The sequence below is a fragment of the Thamnophis sirtalis genome, unplaced genomic scaffold, assembly GCF_051295495.1.
Source record: "Thamnophis sirtalis isolate CommonGarterSnake01/CBP01778 unplaced genomic scaffold, rThaSir2_p1.2 scaffold_14, whole genome shotgun sequence".
NCBI lineage: Eukaryota > Metazoa > Chordata > Lepidosauria > Squamata > Natricidae > Thamnophis > Thamnophis sirtalis.
This window is the reverse complement of record NW_028261394.1, coordinates 17,980,694-18,001,960: the sequence shown is the minus strand read 5'-3', so window position 1 is coordinate 18,001,960 and position 21,267 is coordinate 17,980,694. Positions and strand designations below refer to the sequence as shown.

Here is a 21,267-nt window from a genome sequence, read left to right as displayed (position 1 = left end):
ATAAAATGAACTTGCTTGGAGAACAAATCAGTAACCACCCATATGACAGTGTGCCCCTGGCTCTCAGGAAGTTCTACAATGAAGTCCATAGAAATCTCCTTCCAGGGGGCGACAGGGCGAGCTACAGTTTGGAGCAAACCCTGTGGTTTCACCGGCGGGCGTTTAGCGGCCGCACAAATGGGACAGCTGGCGACATAAGGCTCAATATCCTTCTTCAAAGAGGGCCACCAAAACTGTCGTTCACAAGATGCAGCGTTTTCACAAAACCAAAATGCCCCGCCAACCTGGAATCATGAGCCCGTTGGAGAACAACTAGACGAAGAGAGGCAGGGATGTAAAGCTCCACCCCAATCCATGGCAAATCATCCCTCATGGTGCATTCACCTTGATGCTGCTAGAACCAATCATCCTGAGGAAGGGCCTTCTTTAGGTCGGAAAGAAAATCTTGAGACACGTCCACCTGAGAGCGTGTCTGTTGTCTAGTTCTTATGGTCAGTCCACACCTCAAGTGGGTGCTTAGCGCCCTCCAGGAAATGGCGCCATGTGGCCAAAGCCCAATGAACGGCAAATGCTTCTTTCTCCCAGATTGCCCAACGTCTCTCTGTGTCCGTGAGTTTACGAGAGGTATAGGTGCAAGGTTGTAAATTACCTTGGTCATTGGTCTGAAGCAATATGGCCCCCACTGCCACGTCGCTGGCATCAGCCTGAACCACGAATGGCTTGTCCATGTCCGGGCTCCTCGGCAAAAAGTCATTTCAACTTTTCAAAAGCAGCTTGACACTCCATGGTCCAATTCAATGGCTTGCTAGGCTTGGGTTTCGGCCCACCTTTGGACTTCAACAAATTAGTGATGGGAAGTGCAATTTTGGCAAAAGAAGGTATGAATTGACGATAGAAATTGGCAAAACCCAAAAACTTCTGCAACTGCCTGCGTGTGCGGGGCGCCTCCCACTCAGTGACCGCTTCGACTTTAGCGGGGTCCATCTCCACACCTGCGTGGGAGATACGATAGCCAAGGTAGTCTATCTTCTCCTGGTGAAATTCACATTTGGACAACTTGGCATAAAGCTCCGTGGCCCGGAGTTTATTTAGGACAGTGCGGACCAACTTGACATGTTCGTCGCGTGTTTGCATGTAAATAAGGATATCATCCAAATATACGATAACTCCCTTGTAGAGGTGGTCATGCAAAACCTCATTAATTAACTGAATGAAGACTGCTGGTGCCCCCTGGCCAAAGGGCATTACACGGAACTGGAAACAACCCAGGGGGCAGTTGAAAGCAGTCTTCCACTCGTCCCCCTCCTTAATTCGGATCCTATAGTATGCCTCCCGTAAGTCCAGTTTAGTAAAAATGTGGCACTTCCCCAGTTGGGCCAGCATGTCCTTCATCAGAGGCAAAGGGTAGAGATTTTGGGGTGAGATTGAATTAAGGTTTTTAAAATTCACGCAGAGACGAAGAGAGCCATCTTTCTTCTCTCTGAATAGTACAGGGGCAGCCACCTTGGGTCTGGCTGGTTCAATGAAACCCCTTTGCAAGTTCTTGTCAATAAACTTCCCCATTTCTTCCATCTCCCTGGGTGACATAGAATATATTTGGGGTTTTGGAAGCGCTACCCCAGGCAAAATCTCGATGGAGCAATCAGTGGGCAATGTTCCCTCTAATTTTTTTTCACGGTGAGCGGAAAAGTATAGTGTTTGAGCGGCACAGTTTCATGCCTGAGCACCTAAGAGAGCCACCGTTTGAACTTCTGTCTCGTCTGCTGGACATTTGCGCAACATTCCAAGCGCCAAGCACCAATTGTGAGCGAGGTTTCAGCCTGATGAATGCCAGGCATGAAAATGTGCCACTCAAACACTATACTTTTCCGCTCACCCTGAAAAAAAAAAGACTTCTGCTCAGCTTTTAGATCATTAGACTGGCTAGAGAGAGACATGGCACCAACAGGTCCTGGGTCCTGGCATTTTGCAGGCAACCTGTCCTCTCACATTCCTTTGGAATGCAACCCATCACATTTGAATTAGATTTTGCCAATTATCCTATTAAAAGATAATCCTATTATTCTAAAATATGACTAACTCGATATTAAAAATGTAAATATTTAATGCTGATAAATAATAGCAGTAATTGTTATTTAGTATGATTAAAATCAGTATTGATATATATCTATCTAAATTGACAATAAACACTAAAATAACAATACAAATATATAATGTGGAATATAAATGTAATAAATATAATATATAAATACAACATAAATGTAATAAAATAATTTATCATGAAACTCTCCCCCTTTAAAGTAATAAGATCAATTAAATAGTCTAGCAAGTTTGGACAATATGCTATATGTTATGTTACTTAAGAATATATATGCCTCAGAATCAGATACAACATCCACATCATTTCCAACTGAGTCAATAAAATGATATGCCATGCCAAAACTATTTTAAATAAAGATATGAAATTAATCAAGTATTGCATTTATTTTTCAAAATGAATGTAGAATTTTTTTTATTATTTAAGTTTTGAAGACTTAGACACAAAAAGAGATAGCTGACTAACCTAATACGATTAAACCAATAACTCAAATGAACAATATACAACAACTGAGAGATAAGCGAAAGGAGAAATGTATTAGGGGTGAGAACCCACCGTCGAGCAATTTGGTTAGACCACAATGTTGGGAAAACTTAAAAAAGCTGATAGGAAATCCGCTATAACTACCTGCTTGGAATTAGCAATTAAACTTCATTTTAGATGAGGCGAGAGGATTTATAATCCTTGCCTCTTTAAGCAAGGAAAGGAAAAGAGAACCAGGTTGTCCTCAGCAGAGGAAAATATGTAAATGTAACAAAGGTTAGAGGGGAGGGAAGGAGGATAGTAGGGAAGTCAGGATGGAGAGGAGAAAGGAGAGGAACAGGAAAGGCAGAAGAAGGGGGGAAGGATAAGGAGGAGGAAGAGAAAGAAGAGAAGGGAAAGAAGGTGGGAAGAAAGGAGAGAAGAAAGAGAAGAAACCGGGGGAGGAAGGAGGGAGGGAAGAGGAGAGGGTAGTAAAGAGGGAAAGAGGGAGGGAAAGAAAGAGAGAAGGAGAGTTGAAAGGAAGGAAGGAAGGAAGGAGGGAGGAAAAGAGGGAGATTAAGAGAAAAGGAAGGAGGAGGGAAAGAGGAAGGGAAGGAGGAAAGGTATGTGAGAAGGAGGGGGGGACCGAGGGAGGGAAAGGAGGGGGAAGGAAAGGAGGAAAGGAGAAAAGAAAGGAGGGAAGGCAGGGGAGAAGGAAGTAAGGGGGGAGGGAAGAAAAGGATATGGAAAAGAAGAAATGAGGGAAGAGAAGAGGGAGGGAAGGAATAAGATACCTAACCTTTGATGTTTATAATGATTTGATAGTATGGGAATATCTCGAAATGTAGTTGTATTGTTTTTTACAAGTTATGGATGTTGTATTTTCTTTTTACCAATAAAATCTTTTTTAAAAATTAAAAAAAAAAGTTTTGTACCCTATCTTTTCTAACTAACGTTAACTTTAAAAAGATGTTACATCAGACTACAATACAAGTAATTAAATGAAGACTAAAATAAGTGTTTTGGCATATTGAGCTTTTTATATTTCTTTCTAATATTTCTTCCTTAGTTGAGAACTTCCTCCTCAGCTTACTTACACATTAACTGTTTGTTGCTTTTATGGTTTATTCATTCACTGCTCCATCTTCAGTTTTTTTCACAGGGGGCAGGGTTTCCTTCCTTCCTTCCTTCCACTCCTTTGGCCACCAATTTTGATCTGACTCTCTCTCACTCACTCACACTCTCTCTCTCTCTCTCTCTCTCTCTCTCTCTCTCTCTCTCTCTCTCTCTCTCTCTCACACACACACACACACACACACACACAGACAGACACGTGTTCTTTGGGGGGGGGTTTGAATTACTCCACCTCACTGCGCAAAGTCGGCTCAGCATGTGTTCGGCCCCTGCTTACGCTGAATCAAATCTGCAGCCGGCGGGACCATTTCAAAGCCGCCAGTCCTCTTGCTCCTTCTCCTTCACCTCCCCCTTCGCTCGGAGCACCTCAGCTGGGCTCTGGGTTATCCCTGCCATCGCCTCCACCTCCGCCGCTTTCCTACTAGCTCCCGCGGCCTCAAGCACGGCAGAGGAGGAAGGGGGAGGGATAACGCGGGGGCCAGCTCCACGTGGAGAGAGAGGCACCACTGCCACGGGCGGCTCATCAAAACAAGTCTGGGGAGGTCCTTTGCAAGCGGCCAGTTCTAGCTGCCTGCAAAGAACTTCCCCACGTTTGCTTTGGTAGAAAGCTCTGCGCGGCAGTTAGAAAGCTCTGCGCGGAGGTTTTTAGCGACGTGCGCGGCCGCGCACGCGCGCACCTTAGAGGGAACAGTGGGTCTGTTATTCTTACAGATACATTCAAAATTACTGATTCTCTGTAATCTTTGGTAAATTCTGTTTATATAAATAATCATTTTTTCCAAAGAAATTTCTGGACTCTTATATAAAGTAGAATAATAGTGGTAAAACATTTTCTGCGTATTTGCATTATCTGTTATTACAATGTTTCCTTCTTATAACATTAGTATCACTTTCTTTTGTTTTTCTTTGTGCAGCTCATATGCCAACCATTTTCCTGGTTTACTTATAAACTCAAATTTTCATTGTTTTGCATAATTCATCTTTATTTCTATCTCACCGTTAACATAGATAATTGCTTCTGTAGAAAGAAAGTAATTGTCCTGTCTGAGGGCTCTTTAAACTTTTCCTTTTTTATGGCACCCCAAATCACCCCAAGGCACGAACCCTTCGTTGATTTGATACAAAATCAGATTATCAATTTCCTTCTAACAGAAATTAAAGGATACCATTCAGCCATAGTTTTTATAAAGTTAATTTTTATTTTTACCCCACCTTTACTGTGTTTATAAATAATTCAAGGTAGTGAGCATACCTAATACTCCTTCCTTTTCATATTTTTCCTATAACAACAACCCTGTGAAGTAGGTTGGGCTGAGAGAGAGTTACTGGCCCAAAGTCACCTAGCTGACTTTCATGCCTAAGGCAGAACTAGAATTCACAGTTTTCTGGTTTCCAGCCTGGGTTGTTACCACATTGTAATCACATAAACATTTCCAAAGTATTGGAATCATGGATCAGTTATATTTGTCCAGAAGGGTTTATTTATTTTACAGCAATGAGAAGAGATTAAGTATTAGAAAAAGGACTGAGCCAGAACCTAGTTTTTTTGTCATTTGACTTGGTAAACAAACCTTGATTTCAGTCTGATTCATCTTTTAGGAAGTTAGTAGCCAATAGTTAAATAGGGGTATGTGTAAATGCATGTGTTTCCTTAAAAGTAAACAACTAGCTCCAGAAAACTACATTGTAAAGCATTACTTCAAAGAAAGAATATATAATTGGGTCACTAAGTCACTGTTTTAAATTATGCAAATATTGTATCCAATACTCTAAATAATGTTACTTGAAGACAGAAAAGAAAAATAACAAAGAGTTGTTTGGCAAATGGACACAGAAGTTTTTCTCTTTTCCCCTTGATTAGCTGAACAATGTGGCTACAATCCCAACTGTACACATTTGGGAATCATTCACTCAAAATTAAAGATATATACAAAAGGTTTAGGAATAGATCTCATGCTTTTAATTTTGAATTATGGGATTTTGCTTGCTTAAAAGAGACTAAATAATTTTATAAAGATAAAATTTAAGAAGTCTTTGAAGTAAATACTGTTGTAAGTCCTAAGGCATTAAATGACATTTTGGATTCCAGGAACCAGTTCTTTTATTATCAGTAGAATAATGCACAGGATATGCTGCCATCTAATTAAATTACTGTGAGTAGGAAACTAAAAACATTTTGAATGTAGATTAATAGAATATGTTTTAAAAAGCAAACTTTTGGATACTTTGAGGAAATTATATTTTATTACACAGATACTCTGAATGAACTCATCCAGATAAATGGAGGAATTGTTTTCTTGCTCCACCTAGTGACTTAGATGATCACAGAAATTTAAGTGACTGTTTTTCAGTACTTGTTAATTGTGTTTACCAGTGCTGGAAATTAAGAGAAATAAAATTATTGATTGTTTAAATTCTTTGAAACGTTTTATATCTATGACATACTCATAAAAACTGCATATATTTACTTAAACAAATCCTTCTGCAGCTGGACAACAAAGTAAAAAAATGATTAAATAACAAGCTCAGAATAGCTTTAACTCATAAATGAAAATAGGAATGTTGTTCCTCTAATTTGGATATTCATCTGTTCACACATGAACGCTTAGAAGCTGCTTTTAGGTTTTTTTTTGTTGATTTACACATGCTTGAATATAATAGGAAGTTGGTCCTTGAAATAATCCATTCTTGAAAGTTCATGGAGGCAAAATAAAATGTGAGTTATATTAAACATGTGAAGAATTAGGACCACCCACCATTACTTCCTGGAATGTACAAAAAACTACAAGCCTTTATTAAGTGGACACAGTTCCCCTCCCCCTAATTAGTGCCATCATCATTTCTGTTATTCATTCACTACCATTAAAAGGGTTACTTATATTACTATTTCTTATTCATAATAATAATGTCCCTATTATTTCTCACACATCTTTTTGTATATTGCAAGAATGACTTCTGTTAATAAATTAATGTTTCTGTCAAGTATGTTAAAATAGTTAAAACATGTTTTTAATTAATGAAGGAATATAGAGAGTCTGTGAAAAAAAATCCATCCTGTACATCTGTATTTGATGTTTATATTCTGCAATCTCTTTTTCTCTCTCCATAGAATATAATTGGTGTGGTGATTGGGAAAACAGATGCCAAAGGCTTTCCGGATAGAAAAAGTAAAGTGGTTTTTAAGTATCTTATTCTCAGTTTCCCAGGCTCTATCTTTCTGTTAGTGTCTTGACTAATTAAAAAAAAATTGGTGCAATCTTTTCTGTACAATCTATGTTGAAATGACAATAGCTATTTCACTCTTGGCACAAGTAATATAAGATCATGAGAAGTGATAGTAACACTCTACAGTATATAAGCACTTAGACTTATATACCACTTCATAGTGCTTTACAGCCCTCTCTAAGCGGTTTACAAAGTCAGCCTCTTGCCCCCAACAATCTGGGTCCTCATTTTATTGACCTCAGAAGGATGGAAGGTTGAGTCAACCTTGAGCCGCTCAGGATTGAATTGCTGGCAATCAGCAGAATTAGCCTGCAGTACTGCATTCTAACAGGAAGGAAGGAAGGAAGGAAGGAAGGAAGGAAGGAAGGAAGGAAGGAAGGAAGGTAGGTAGGTGAGGACTTATATACAACCTCACAGTGATTTCAGCCCTCTCTAAGCAGTTTACATAGTCAATATATTGCCTCCAACAATCTGGGTCCTCGTTTTACTGACCTCGGAAGGATGGGTCAACCTTGAACCTGGTGAGATTTGAACTGCCAAATTACAGTCAGCTGGCAGTCAGCAGAAGTAGCCTGCAGTACTGCACCTTAACTACTGCGCCACCATGGCTCCTCCTATACTATACTAATGAGGCCACACTTGGAATACTGTGTCCAATTCTGGTCACCAAGATACAAAACAAGATGCTGAGGTCCTAGAAAGAATTCAGAGAAGAGCAACAAAAATGATAAGGAGTCTAAAGGCTAAACTGAAGGATTAGGGATAACATGACAGCTGTCTTCTGATACTTGAGGAACTGCTACAGAAAGGTGGGGTCAACTTATTCTCTGATGCCCCTGGAGGTAGGACAAGAATCAATGGGTAGAAACCTGTCAGAGGGAGATCCAACCCAGAAATAATGAGAAATTTCCTGACAGTGAGAACAATTAATCATGGGAACAGCCTGCTTATCAGAGTTGTGAGTGCTCCATTGTTGGAGGTTCTCAAGAAAAGATTGGACAATTTGTCTGAGATAAAATAATGTCTCCTGCCTTGGGCAAGGGATTGGACTAGAAGACCTCCAAGGTCCCTTCCAACCCTATTCTACTATATTCAACTGGTGATAAGAAGTTAAGGGGAGAAAGTTTCCCCCATATCTGTCATTTTTGTTGCTGTGTCTCTCAGTACACTTAAGGATATATACCTGTTCCTTAGTAGTAGTAGTAATAATAATAATAATAATTCAATATTTTTGAAGCAATGAACATAAGCAAAACATTTTATTCATTATAAAATTCAATACTAAAGTTCATACTAGTTTCTTTTCCTAAACTTTTTCTTCTCATTCCAGAGAAAGTTTTAAAATTATGGTGACCTCTAGTGGTATGAATGAGATTGCCCTGCAATATTTGCATTCTAATTCCTCATATATCAACATTTATAGTACAGATAGTCCTCAATTTATAACAGTTCACTTAGTGACCATCCAAAGTTACAACTGTACTGAAAAAGTGATTTATGACAATTTTTCACATTTATGACCATTGCAGCATCCCCATGGCCATGTGATTTACATTCAAACATCTGACAGCTGATTTCTATTTATGACGGTTACAGTGTCCTGGGGTGATGTGATTCCCTTTTGCAACTTTCTGGCAAGCAAATTAAGTAGGCAAACCAGATTTACTTAACATGTTTGTTACTAATTTAACAGCAGCAGTGATTCACTTAAACCAATGTCGCAAGAAAAGTCGTAAAATGGAGCAAAACTCACTGAACAAATATCTCACTTGGCAACATAAATTTTGGGCTCAATTGTGGTCGTACATTGAGTACTACCTGTGTAGCATTTCTTCTTCTTTGCTGCTGCTGCTGCTTGTATCTTAATTTCTGTTTCCAGAACTCAGTTTGATTCAAAACCATTATTCATAGCATGGTTTAAGTTTTGTAATAGCAGACAAAATATCATTTACTGTATATTATGTGTCTCACACCAAATTCAAATTTTAAATAGGGTTCTTAAATATACCCCTCTCTGCAGATATTGGATCAGAACGATATACTTTTTGTTTTACCATTCGTGATTCCCCATCATGGTTCATAAATGTGAATTCCTGGGGAAGAGAGGACTATATTAAATCACTTTCAGAAAGCTTTAGACTTGGTGATTGTGGTAAGATGGAATTTATTCTGAACATATTTCAATATGTTTTTCTCTTTCTTAAATCAGTATAATGTGGCTGTGATCTTAGGGTGTTTTTCTTCAAGGAATTACCGACCTGTTTAACTGGAACCAATTTTTTCAGTTAGACTAATTGAAAGAAGTTATATTCACATATTCTGATTAGTGAAGCTGTCATGAAGACATATAAATTTAGAACATAATTTCCCATATTCCTTCTTAGATCGTTGTACTATGTTTTTACTTTTAAAATGTTTCATAAGTATAAAAGTAATTGGAGTCATCCCCTACAGTGAATGTGGGAATAGTCTAGTAATTCCTATTGACACAACGGGAATTATTTTTGAATAAAATACATACATAGTATTATACGTTGCCCAGCCTTTCTTTCATTTAATTATTTTCACTAGACTAAATGAATCTTTAAAACATCCCCAATGCTTCTCAATAAAATTTTATTATGCGAGCCTGGAGACTTAAAATATAATATTATTTAATGTTATTATTTTTTTATTTCTGGTAATTATTTTATGTGTATATTAAGATCATTGCCAGCTCTTCCTAATTTTCTATACTGTCAAATAAAAGTTACTCCACACTTCATTTACCTTCACTGGCCACCAAAGCCTAAGCCAGTCTAGATCTAGTTGATACTTGAATTCTACAACAGAATCTCAGGGCTGTAGGTTAGACAGATTATTTTTTTTAGAAAATGACAAACAGCACCAATGGCAAATCACATCCTTGTTGTGACTAAGAAAACTGCATGGATGTGGTTCCTGCAGTCACCAGGATGTAAGGCTGGTTCCAGAGTATCTTTATTATTTTTCTCTCTCTTTCATTTGAACAATTAAACCAGGAGAGATAAACTTAATCCAGAAAAAAAAAGAAATGTCATTTTCTCAAGTGTCGGCAGATATTTGAGGATGGGATTGTTCGAAGATAAGATCTCTCTCCTTAGCAAATTTTATTTGTGTTGGAATCACTAGAAGGGGAAATTAACAATTCTTATCCTAACCTTGTAGCTTTTGTAGTTCGGCAGAAGGAGGACACGGAAGCCAAGATTAACAACAGTAGCAGGTTTATTTAACATTAAAAAGAGGTGACAACGATTCCTGGCGGGGAAACACACGCCAAGATATTTATACAATTATACAACCAACCACTGGCCGAGAACTGGGCGGCACCGCTAAGATCGAATCTCGGCCAATCAGTAGTAACTGTGGCCGGCAACAGCCTCAGCTGCGTCCCAGCCAATCAGGGCGCAAGAGGCTGTTGCCGGCTAAAACGTAATGCATACACAATCCAACTAATGAATATTCAACACCCCTTCCCCCCAGTTCTGCGCATGCTCCCAGATGGAGCATGCGTAGTCACGAAGATAGGCGGGGCGGTGCCGGACCCGCCCTGATCTCCTTAGTTCAACAGCAGTCGTCGGCGGAGGTGGACCTGCTCGTTGTAGCTCCTCCCCAAAGGGAGTGCAGCTCCGAGGGACGCCATCTCGGCACGGCCCAGAAGGTGGGCTCAACAACACAGGTAGGCTGGGCCAGGGTGGCGCGTCCACAGATGTAGGGGAGAGCATTGGAGGAGTGTCTCGGGGAATAGGAGCATAGGCCGGTAACTCTTCGATGGCGGTTTGAGCTGACAGTTTCGCTTCCCGGCAGGGGGCACTCGGACAGGCCGGGCCTGGCTTGGAGAAGGCCTGTTGTCGCAGTTCGTCGGATTGAGCAGTGTCTGGCTGTGGATAGACGAGGCCTGGATGTGTGAAGGCCTCACACGGCAACCCCGAGTGTGCAGCGTCGTCTCGTCCAGAGAAATCCGGGTTGCCCGTCTCTGCTGGGAGGCGCCTCCTTAACTGATCCAAGTGGCGCCTCCACTCGGATCCATCAGCCAATCCGACCCTGAAAGAACAGGGGCCTGTCAGGGCAGTTACTTTAGCTGGGACCCACCTGGGCTCCCCAGTAAAAGAGCGGGCCCACACCAGATCCCCCTGTCTAAAGGAATGGGAAGGGAGAACCCCCAGGTTGCATGGCTGGTCCCCTGAATAGAGCGGATGGAGTCTATCCAGGGAGGTCCGCAGGCGCCGGCCCATCAAGAGCTCCGCGGGGCTTTTGTTGGTTATCGGGCAGGGGGTGGAATGCTGGCTTAATAAGTAAGCCGCCACTCTTGTCTGCCAGTCGCCCCGGTCCATACGGCCCAGTGCCTCCTTAGCTGAGCGGACCGCCCACTCCGCCCCGGGTGGTACGGGGCTATGGGCGCGTGCCAGATCCCCTGCTCGGGCAAGAACTCCTGAAATGTGGCGGCTGTGAATTGCGGGCCATTATCCAAAACAAGTATGTCCGGCAACCCATGGGTTGCGAACAGTCTACGTAAGGCCCGAACCGTACTCTCGGCCGTGGTGGAGGCCATCAGGACCAGTTCCACCCACCGAGAGTAGGCGTCCACCACAATTAGGAAATTCTGGGCGTGGAAGGGACCGGCAAAATCTACGTGGAGGCGTGACTATGGGCCTCTCGGAACCTCCCACTCCCGAGCAGGCCCGGCCAGAGGATTGGGCCTGGAGAGTTGACATGTAGCGCAGCGGCCCACATAAGCCGCTATCTCTGAGTCCAACAAAGGCCACCAGACATAGCTGCGGGCTAAAGCCTTCATCCGCGCTATGCCCGGGTGATCTTTGTGGAGCAGAGGCAGAACTTGTGGCCGTAGTGCAGCAGGGATCACTACCCGATCCCCCCAAATGAGACACCCCCCGTGAATGGAAAGCTCCGCTTGCCGAGCTTTAAAGGGCCGGAAACCCTCTGCCACTTTATCTGTGGGCCATCCCCTCAAGACCCAGGAGGAGACCTGGGAAAGGATAGGATCGGCTTTCGTGTAGGCCGCGACCTCCGCGGCTGAATGGGTAGGCCGGAGGCCGCGATGGATAGGACAGAGAGGGCTGGCACGGGGGCGGTATCAGTCTCCGGCAGTGGGCAGCGGCTAAGGGCATCCGCATGCCCAAGCTGCTTGCCCGGACAATATTGCAGCGTATAAGAATACGCCGCAAGAAATTCCATCCAGCGTGTCATGCGTGGGGAGAGAATGGGGGGGGGGTCGGCCTGTCACCTGCCAAAAGCCCAAGGAGCGGCTTATGGTCAGTGACAAGACTAAAGTGCCCACCGTAGAGGTAGTCGTGGAACCTCTTAATCCCGGACACCGCAGCCAGAGCCTCCTTGTCGATCTGGCTGTAATTGCGCTCCGCCGAGGAAAGTGTCCGGGAATAAAAGGCCACCGGGGCCTCCGAGCCATTTGGAAGGACATGGCTCAGGACCGCCCCCAGACCGTAGGGAGAGGCGTCACATGCTAGTGTCAGAGGCATCCTGTCATTATATTGAACCAGGACTGCCGATGACGTCAGCACCTCTCTGACAGCTGCGAACGCATGCGCTTCGCGGCTCCCCCAGCGCCAGGCCGCGGATCGGTCGAGCAACCGATGCAGCGGCTCGACTAGTGACGCCTTATGCGGAATGAATGGCGCGTAGAAGTTAAGTAGCCCCAGGAACACCTGTAGCTCCGCCTTGGAGGTGGGTGCAGGGGCGTTCCTGATAGCTGCAACCTTAGAAGGCGTAGGGTGGATGCCTTGGGCGTCAATTAAGAAGCCCAAGAATTCCACCCTCGGGACAGCAAACGAACATTTGCTGCGCTTTAACTTGAGACCCGCCCCCCTAAAACGCAGGAGGACCTTCCTTAGTACTTCGACGAGTCCTGAGCGGCTGGAAGCAGCGATCAGAACATCGTCGAAATACGGTACTACGCCGGGAAGCCCGTGGAGCAACCGCTCCATGAGGCTCTGGAAGATCCCCGGGGCCACGGAAACGCCGAATTGAAGGCGGCGGAAACGAAAAGCCCCACGGTGGGTGACGATGGTCTGCGCAGCCGCCGCATCGTCATCCACCGGGAGCTGTTGGTAAGCCTGCGCCATATCCAGTTTGGCGAATGTGCAACCCTGCCCCAATGAGTGGAGCAGGTGTTGCACCACAGGGACTGGATAGGGGCTCGCCTGAAGGGCCAGGTTGATCGTTGACTTATAGTCGGCGCAGATCCTCACTGAGCCGTCCGGCTTAACTGGGAGAACGATCGGGGTCTCCCAGGGTGAGTGGTCAACAGGCTCGATGACTCCCTGCGCCAGGAGCTTATCAAGCTCAGCGTCAACCTTGGCCCTTAAGGCAAAAGGCACCCTGTGGGCCTTCAGCCTAATTGGAGCAACCTGGGGGTCCAGACTAAGGGATATGGGGGTGCCTTTATAACAGCCAAGCTGGCCGTCAAAAACGTCCGCGAAATCAGACAGGACGCTTTCTAGGGAAGAAGAAACAACCCGGTGCACCCCCCCAATTGAAAGACCCAGAGCAGGGAACCAATCCAGGCCTAAAAGAGCAGGGAGGGAATCCCTAACTACCAGGACGGGCAATTTTCCCTCAAAGGGGCCATAAGAGACCAAAATGGGGAAAGAGCCCAAGGTGGGAATGAAATTCCCCTGATAGTCCCTTAAAGTGGTCTTAGCAGGCAGGAGCTGGCTTTGAGAGACCATGGGGCAGAGGCGAGAGAAAAGAGCCCAGGACAACAGAGAACGAGAAGAGCCGGAGTCCACCTCCATCCGGCAGAGCTGACCTTCCAGTTGGACCGAGGTAGCGATCTTCCGGGCTCCGGCGGAGGCTTGGTTAAGAGAGCAGTCAAAGGCTTGCGATTGATCAATGGTGTAGCAGTCTTCAGCCCACCGAGCAGGCCGCGATGGTTGGCGGCACGGCTGCGCTTGGAGTTGGACAGCAGTTTGCAGGAAGGATGGGGCAGGCAGCGAGGCCCGGCAAACCCTAGCGATGTTCCCTTGCCCGTTGCAACGGCGGCAGGTTGCGTTGCGGAAAGGGCAGACTGTACGGGCATGGCGACCGCCACAGCCACGGCAAGGGGCGCCAGCTGTTGGAGGCGCAACCGACTGCGGTTGAGGTTTGCGCTTTGGCTGCGTCCTAAGCTGCCCCACGATTTCATCAGTTGGGTCCTCCGGGGGTGGCAGGTCATCGACTAGGCTCGTTTGCGAGAAAGGGCCAACAGAGGTGTGAGTAGGCGAAGCCAGTTGTAGCCGCTCGATATCGGCCGTGGACTGCTCCGAGAGCTCCGCTGCTCTAGCAGTCTCCACGGCCTGGAGTAAGGTAATGTCTTGATGGCGGAACATACGGCTTCGCAGATTTACATCCCGCACACCACAGACAAACTGCTCCACCAGGTTTTCTTCCAAGTTGGTAAAGTCACATTGGGCAGCCGTGGTCCGCAGGGACTCTAAAAATTGGCTAATTGACTCCTTAGGTCTCTGCACCCGGCGACGGAAAGCGAAACGGCGGACGATCTTTGAGGGTGTCGGTGCATAATGTCCTTTGAGCCTGGCCATTAGAATGTCCCAGCCTAACTTATACACCGGCCTTGGAGCGGCCAAGGCTCGGGCGGAGGCGAACATGGAGGGTTCGCAACAAGAAAGGAAGAAACTGCATTTTTCCTCGTCGGTCTGTGCCTGGCTCCTGGACGCAATGAGATAGCACTCAAAACGTTCCATGAATCCCTCCCAGGATTCTCCCCCTGAACCGTAGGGAGCAAACGGAGGCAAGGCAGAAGTCATCGTGGCTAGATGCGGAAAGGACTTGCGGAGTGGAGAGGAGAGACCAGAAAATTTTCCTTCCGTAGGTCAGCGTTCGTTGCAAAGCATCCCACCTTCGTCGCCAGTTTTGTAGTTCGGCAGAAGGAGCACACGGAAGCCAAGATTAACAACAGTAGCAGGTTTATTTAACATTAAAAAGAGGTGACAACGATTCCTGGCGGGGAAACACATGCCAAGATATTTATACAATTATACAACCAACCACTGGCCGAGAACTGGGCGGCACCGCTAAGATCGAATCTCGGCCAATCAGTAGTAACTGTGGCCGGCAACAGCCTCAGCTGCGTCCCAGCCAATCAGGGCGCAAGAGGCTGTTGCCGGCTAAAACGTAATGCATACACAATCCAACTAATGAATATTCAACAGTAGCTGTTCAAGGATCAGCCAGAGATGTCTTCTTCACATCTTCAGTGACCTCTATTAATATGGTTGTCTTAATACTGATAAAATGTTTTTTCTATACTCAGTTAACAGCTGATACGAGCCTAAGAAAAGCATGGGTACAGCTGCCCCATATTACAGGGGCTCCATATTGGTGAAGGGTAGGTAAAAGCCACAGATTACCCATTCCTCATTTAAATGGTATAATCTGTGTGAAGTTACTGTTGGACAGAAATTGGTAAACTAAATCTTCTAAATTTTAAAGTATTTCTAAAAAGCATGTGCAATTAAAAAGCCCTGTCCATTATTTGTATTCCAAGGTAAAAAAGATACTATGCAGCCCAAACATAGCATGTATCTGCATAGTATTAAAAATACAGCATCTTTCCAGGATAGGCCAGCTGCCTTCTGTATATACAGTGTAATCCTGGGGAAAAGATACATTTGATTTAGGGAGTTGCAGTGTTACTGGTAGGAAATATATGTGCCAGATGTTATGAAGTGGTGCACATCCTACTTCTTTTATTTTATTTTATTAACTATTTGTTTGGATTGAAAAGTAGGATATAATTCAAATCACTGTGTAGTTTCTTCTTATATAGCAAACTTTAGGAGTGGTTTGTAGGTATATCAGTCCACTTGTAAACTGTTATTTGATTTTTTTAATCACAGTCATAATTGAAAATCCTCTAGTACAGACAAAAGAGGTGGAAAAAGAAGAAAAGTTTAACCCAACTACAACAAGGTAAATTAAAAATAGAATTTATGTGGTTGGACTAGTTAGATTATTGTTATCAGAAGATGCAGAAGATTATTACTGCACAATTATACAGGTAGTCCTCAACTTAACAACAGTTCATCTAATTCAAAGTTCAAAGTTACAACAGCACTGGAAAAAGTGACTTATGACCGTTTTTCAGACGTATATCTGTTGTTCCCATGGTCACATGATCAAAATTCAGAGGATTGGCAACTGGTTCATATTTATGACAGTTGCAGTGTCCCGATGTCATGTGATCAGTATTTGCAAGTTTCTGACAAGCAAATCCAATGGGGAAACCAGATTCACTTAACAACCATGTGACTAATTTAACAAATGCAATACTTTACTTAACAATTGTGGCAAGAAAAGTCGTAAAGTGGGGCAAAACTCACTTAACAAATGTTTCAATTAGCAACATAAATTTTGGGGTCAATTGTGGCCGTTACTCGAGGGCTACCTGTATACAAGCTAAGGAAAATATTCTACATGAATATTGCATATATCAGAACAGGCACAATGTACAGTGTAATTATTTTGGCTTCTGGTTTATTGGAGTAATGTAATTAACATCCAAATCAAAGTACAGAGGTTTTTTTTTTCTGTAGTGTGGCAACAAAATGTTGTAGAAGCATTTTTTCTGCAAAGTACTGCGAGTAAAACTTGCCATACATAAGACAAAATCTTACCTATATTCATCTTTTATCCATATCAAAAAATAGTATAGTAATAGTGTTATTTTCCATATCCAGAAAATAGACATAAAATATAGCCAAAGCAGAAGGTGGTCAACCTATTTTCCAAATCATTTGAGGGCAGCAGAAGAACTAATGGGTGGAAGATTGTTAAAGAGATATCCAACCTAGAATTAAAGAGAAATTTTCTGACAGTGAGAACAATTAATCAGTGGAATGGCTTGCCTTCAGAAGTTGTGGGTGCTCCATCAAGATGAGATAGGATAGGGCAATCATTTGTCCAAAATGATGTAGGGTACCCTACCTGAGCAGGGGGTTGGAAAACCTTCAATGTCCCTTTCAACTGTTATTCTTTGTTCTATGTCATTTACATGTTGCGAGTTTATGCCATATTTATGCAGTACCTCAGTGAATTACCTTGAAGTTAATAAATGTTTTAAAATATCCTAATTATCATCTACAGTAGGATTGGAAGCACTGTTTTGTTTTATTTTATTTTTGTTTTGTTCCAAGATAATCAATAGCTTATGTTACCGTCTTCACAGTGAATGGCCTGGTGGGCAATTCAGGAAGCTGAATACAGTTGTTCAGTGGTTCTCAACCTGTGGTCTTCAGATCCTGGGGGGAAGGGGGGATGATGCTATCACAGTGGGCAGTTTATTAGTTTATTTCATTGGGTTTGCATCCATGGTACAGAACTGCAGCCTAAAGAGTCATCAGTTGGTAACTACTTCTAAAAGATCCTCATGCATTCATAACATATATGGGCTGCAAAAATTCTCATGAGATTTTTTTTCCTCATATGCGATAGGCTTACCTTGTTCCAAAGCTTAACTACGGCATAAGGGACAACGTGCTTCCAGTAATTTTGTTTTAGTTTTGAATTAGTCAAAATAAGTTTAGATGTCAGGAAAGTAATTTGAAATTGCTATTTAATATGTCACTCATACAGTATTCAAATATAAAAAGTTTGATGCAACCAGTACAATATGTATGTATTTAAAAGTTGTAAAATATTATGTGCCCACTTGTCAGCAGTTACAAACTATTGCTCAGTGAGAATCACTCTGTGGTCAGAATCTATGAAGCAGACACTGGACTGCTGTCTCTGTTACATCTACCTGTAAAGAACCCACAAGATTTTTACTCATTGGGGGATATTGTGGCCAATGGACAAAGCTTGGATGGAAAAATAATTAATGTTCTCGCTGCTGTTAAATCAGTAAGTCATGTCATCTGTAACAAATCAAAGAGAGCTCACATTATAGCCTGAAAAAATGTAATGGATTTCTGTATAGATAAGAATTTACTGGGTTATAGAAAAGCTAGGAGGAAGACTTTATGTGTTGCTCAGCAGTCTCTTGGCTTGATTTAGCACTGAGAAAGGTTAATGAATAACATAAATCAAATATTTTATAAACAATATTCTATAAAACTGTCATGGATTTAAGATGCAGCTTCAGTAAGGTACTAAAGGTTTAGTTAAAATTTCTGCATAGGTTAATTAGTAATCATGAGGTTAAGTATTAATGCTAAATGCAGTATTCAAATTAAGTTGAATCTCACCCTTGTACCTTTATCCTCCCTTTCCTGCATAATCCATGTAAACTCTTCTGCACAAACCATTTTGAAAAACGCATAAGCTCCTATTAAATGCTAACATTGGAGGGAAGAGGGAGAAATGGTGGGTGAGAGTTTCCTGCCTTCATTTATTGAGTTTAAACTTTCCTTCAGCTGGACTTGGGTGAATAGGGAAAAATAAAGAACCCTTATGTATGTATGCCTATTGAAAGAGAGAGAGAGAGAGACGGGGCATTAACTATATGAATAAAAAACACTTTGTTTTACTTGAAATATGCAGTTCTTTCATTTCAAAGCTTTATCTGGCTACTAAGAATTTAAAGTAATATCGTAGTTTTAACCATTCAGTCATGTCTTGGTGACTTTATAGGCAAGTGCTCTCCATGCTACCCTGTCAAGCACAGCTTCTATCAGTTGTTGGATGTTCATCTATGATAGTATCAAACCAGCGAGTTAACCATTAATACTTCTTAGTAATAAGAATTACTATTTAGTAATAAATAATTACTAAATAATAACAGCATTCTGTGCATCTTCGGCGTTTAGTCATTGGCCACATGACCACGGAGATGTCTTCGGACAGTGCTGGTTCTTTGGCTTTGAAACAGAGATGAGCACTGCCCCTTGAGTTGGGAATGACTAGCCCAGATGTGCAAGGGGAACCTTTACCTTTACTCTTTAAAAGAGAATTGACAACTAAGATCTCAATCATTGTGTAAAAAACAGACTACCGGTATTTAAAAGAACACTCACAATTTATGGAGTCTGATCTCCACTCATCTACCATTTCATCATCCAAGTCTAACATTTCTGGACTTTGTCTTATGTGTGCGAGGGGAACCTTTACCTTTACCTAATAAATAATTGCTAACGAATTCTATAGGAATTCTCATTGTTTTATAAGTGACAAAATGAGAACACTTCATTTCCTATAGCAATATTCCACAAATTTGATAATATCCCACAATTTGATAAGTTGTTCTCAGAAGGTTGTGACTCTCTGAGAAGAATAAACTCTACATTTATCCACCCAAACACTGTAATTAAAACCAGTGCTTCTATAGCTAATTCCTGCTGAAATGAGTTTAAGTTTGAATAGTGGTACCATGAATATGAGAAACATTTCTATTTAACAAAACAAATATACATGGAATGTTATGATCAAGATCAGGTTTTCTTTTTCTTTTTTTCCCCTTTACAAAGGTTGGTGAAACAAAATATTTTGCTACTTCAGACAGGCGTAAAGGCCACAGGTGTGAAGTAAGACTGTATGATGATAGCGAGTCTTCCTTTACAATGATATGGTAAGCACTGGTTGAAGCCATAATTCCGCTTTATATGAATACAAAACTGTGAAGTCTGTAGAGATTCTCTGACATCCAGATCATAGTTGTCCCAAAGGTACTTTTTTAAGAGGCAACTGGACTTTCTTGTTTTTCTTTTGAAGACGTTTCGCTTCTTCAGCTTCCCCTCTATTCTGCTGTGAAGCAACAATGGGTAGAAATGCATACACTTATCACTAACCAAGCCTGCTAACTGTGTGATCTTTGTGAAATAAAGGATTTATTAAGGCATAAGGTTCTTAGAACTTTGAATATAAAAACACCTTTCATTTGAGTTACCATATCAAGAAAAGTTCTGCATCCAGAACTCTCTATAGAGAAAGGGAGGCTGCTGCATCTATAAGCTTTTAAATGGGGGGAGGGGGAGGTTTTTAATTCTATTGTTCACATAAAAGTATAAAAAGTAAAGAAACTTACCTTGATGGAAATATGCAAGAAACGTTAGCAAGAGGGTTGTATTCCTGAAAAAAGAGATAACATTCGGAAGCGACTCAGATAGATGCCTCCCTGATTCATTGGAGAATAAGAAGGGGTGGGGGAGACACAGCACAGACTTTCAAGATTCTGTTACAGGACATCTCAATAAAAGTAGATCTAGTCTGCAATTAGTCAGTGGAACAGCTTGACTCCTGGAGTGGTGGGTGCTCCATTGCTGGACACTTTTAAGAAAGGACTGAACAACTAGTTGTCCAGGATGAATAAGGATTCCTGCCTTGCGCAAAGGGTTGAACTAGTACACCTCCAAGTTCCTGTAGAGTTGATTTTGATTTTTGATTTTTTTTAAATTTTATTTAGCATTTATAGGCCGCCCTTTTCCCTGAGGGGACTCAGGGCGGCTTACAATAGTAAGGGAAGGGGAGTGAAAGACAAAATACAGGGGGGAAAAAATGTGAGATAACTAAAAAGTACTAAAACACAACATTCACTCAACATTCGGGAGGGGCAAGAAAATTTATCCCCAGGCCTGACGGGCTAGCCAGATCTTGAGTGCTGTACGGAAGGCCTGGACTGTGGTCAGGGTACGAATCTCCACGGGGAGATTGTTCCATAGCGTCGGAGCAGCAACTGAGAAGGCTCTCCTCCGGGTGGTCGCCAGTCGGCACTGACTGGCGGATGGAATACGGAGGAGGCCCGCTCTATGCGATCTGATGGGACGCAGGGAGGTTATTGGCAGAAGGCGGTCTCTCAGATAGTCAGATCCACTACCATGGAGCGCTTTATGGGTGGTAAGTAAGACCTTGAATTGCACCCGGAGATCTACAGGCAGCCAGCGCAGCTCGCGGAGGATAGGTGTTATGTGGGCGAACTGAGGTGCGCCCACAATCACTCACGCGGCCGCGTTCTGTACTAGCTGAAGTCTCCGGGTGCTCTTCAAGGGCAGCCCCATGTAGAGCACATTGCAGTATTCCAGCTTAGAGATCACAAGGGCTCGAGTGACTGTCGTGAGAGCCTCCCGATTCAGGTAGGGCCGCAACTGGCGCACCAGGCGAACCTGGGCAAATGCCCCCCTGGTCACAGCTGATAGATGGTGATCAAAACTCAGCTGTGGATCCAGGAGGACTCCCAAGTTGCGGACCCTATCTGAGGGGTATAAGTTTTGTCCCCCCAGCCTGATTGATGGTACGGTGGTCAAATTATTGGGAGGAAAACACAACAGCCACTCTGTCTTGTCTGGGTTGAGCACCAGTTTGTTTGCTCTCATCCAGTCTTTAACAGCTTCCAGACCCTGGTTCATCACGTCCACCGC

The 21,267-nt window shown here is 43.0% G+C and overlaps 1 protein-coding gene across 1 annotated transcript in view; it reads left to right on the top strand.

The window, feature by feature from the left end:
- The window catches only part of MEIOB (meiosis specific with OB-fold), a 41,816-nt gene that overhangs the window by 13,522 nt on the left and 7,027 nt on the right, over positions 1-21,267 (top strand). Inside the window, exons 2-6 of the mRNA XM_087728886.1 lie at positions 6,804-6,861; positions 8,940-9,071; positions 15,814-15,886; positions 17,632-17,818; positions 19,381-19,481. Of these exons, the coding sequence (XP_087585012.1) occupies positions 6,804-6,861; positions 8,940-9,071; positions 15,814-15,886; positions 17,632-17,818; positions 19,381-19,481 (551 nt within the window). The remainder of the gene's footprint in view (positions 1-6,803; positions 6,862-8,939; positions 9,072-15,813; positions 15,887-17,631; positions 17,819-19,380; positions 19,482-21,267) is intronic.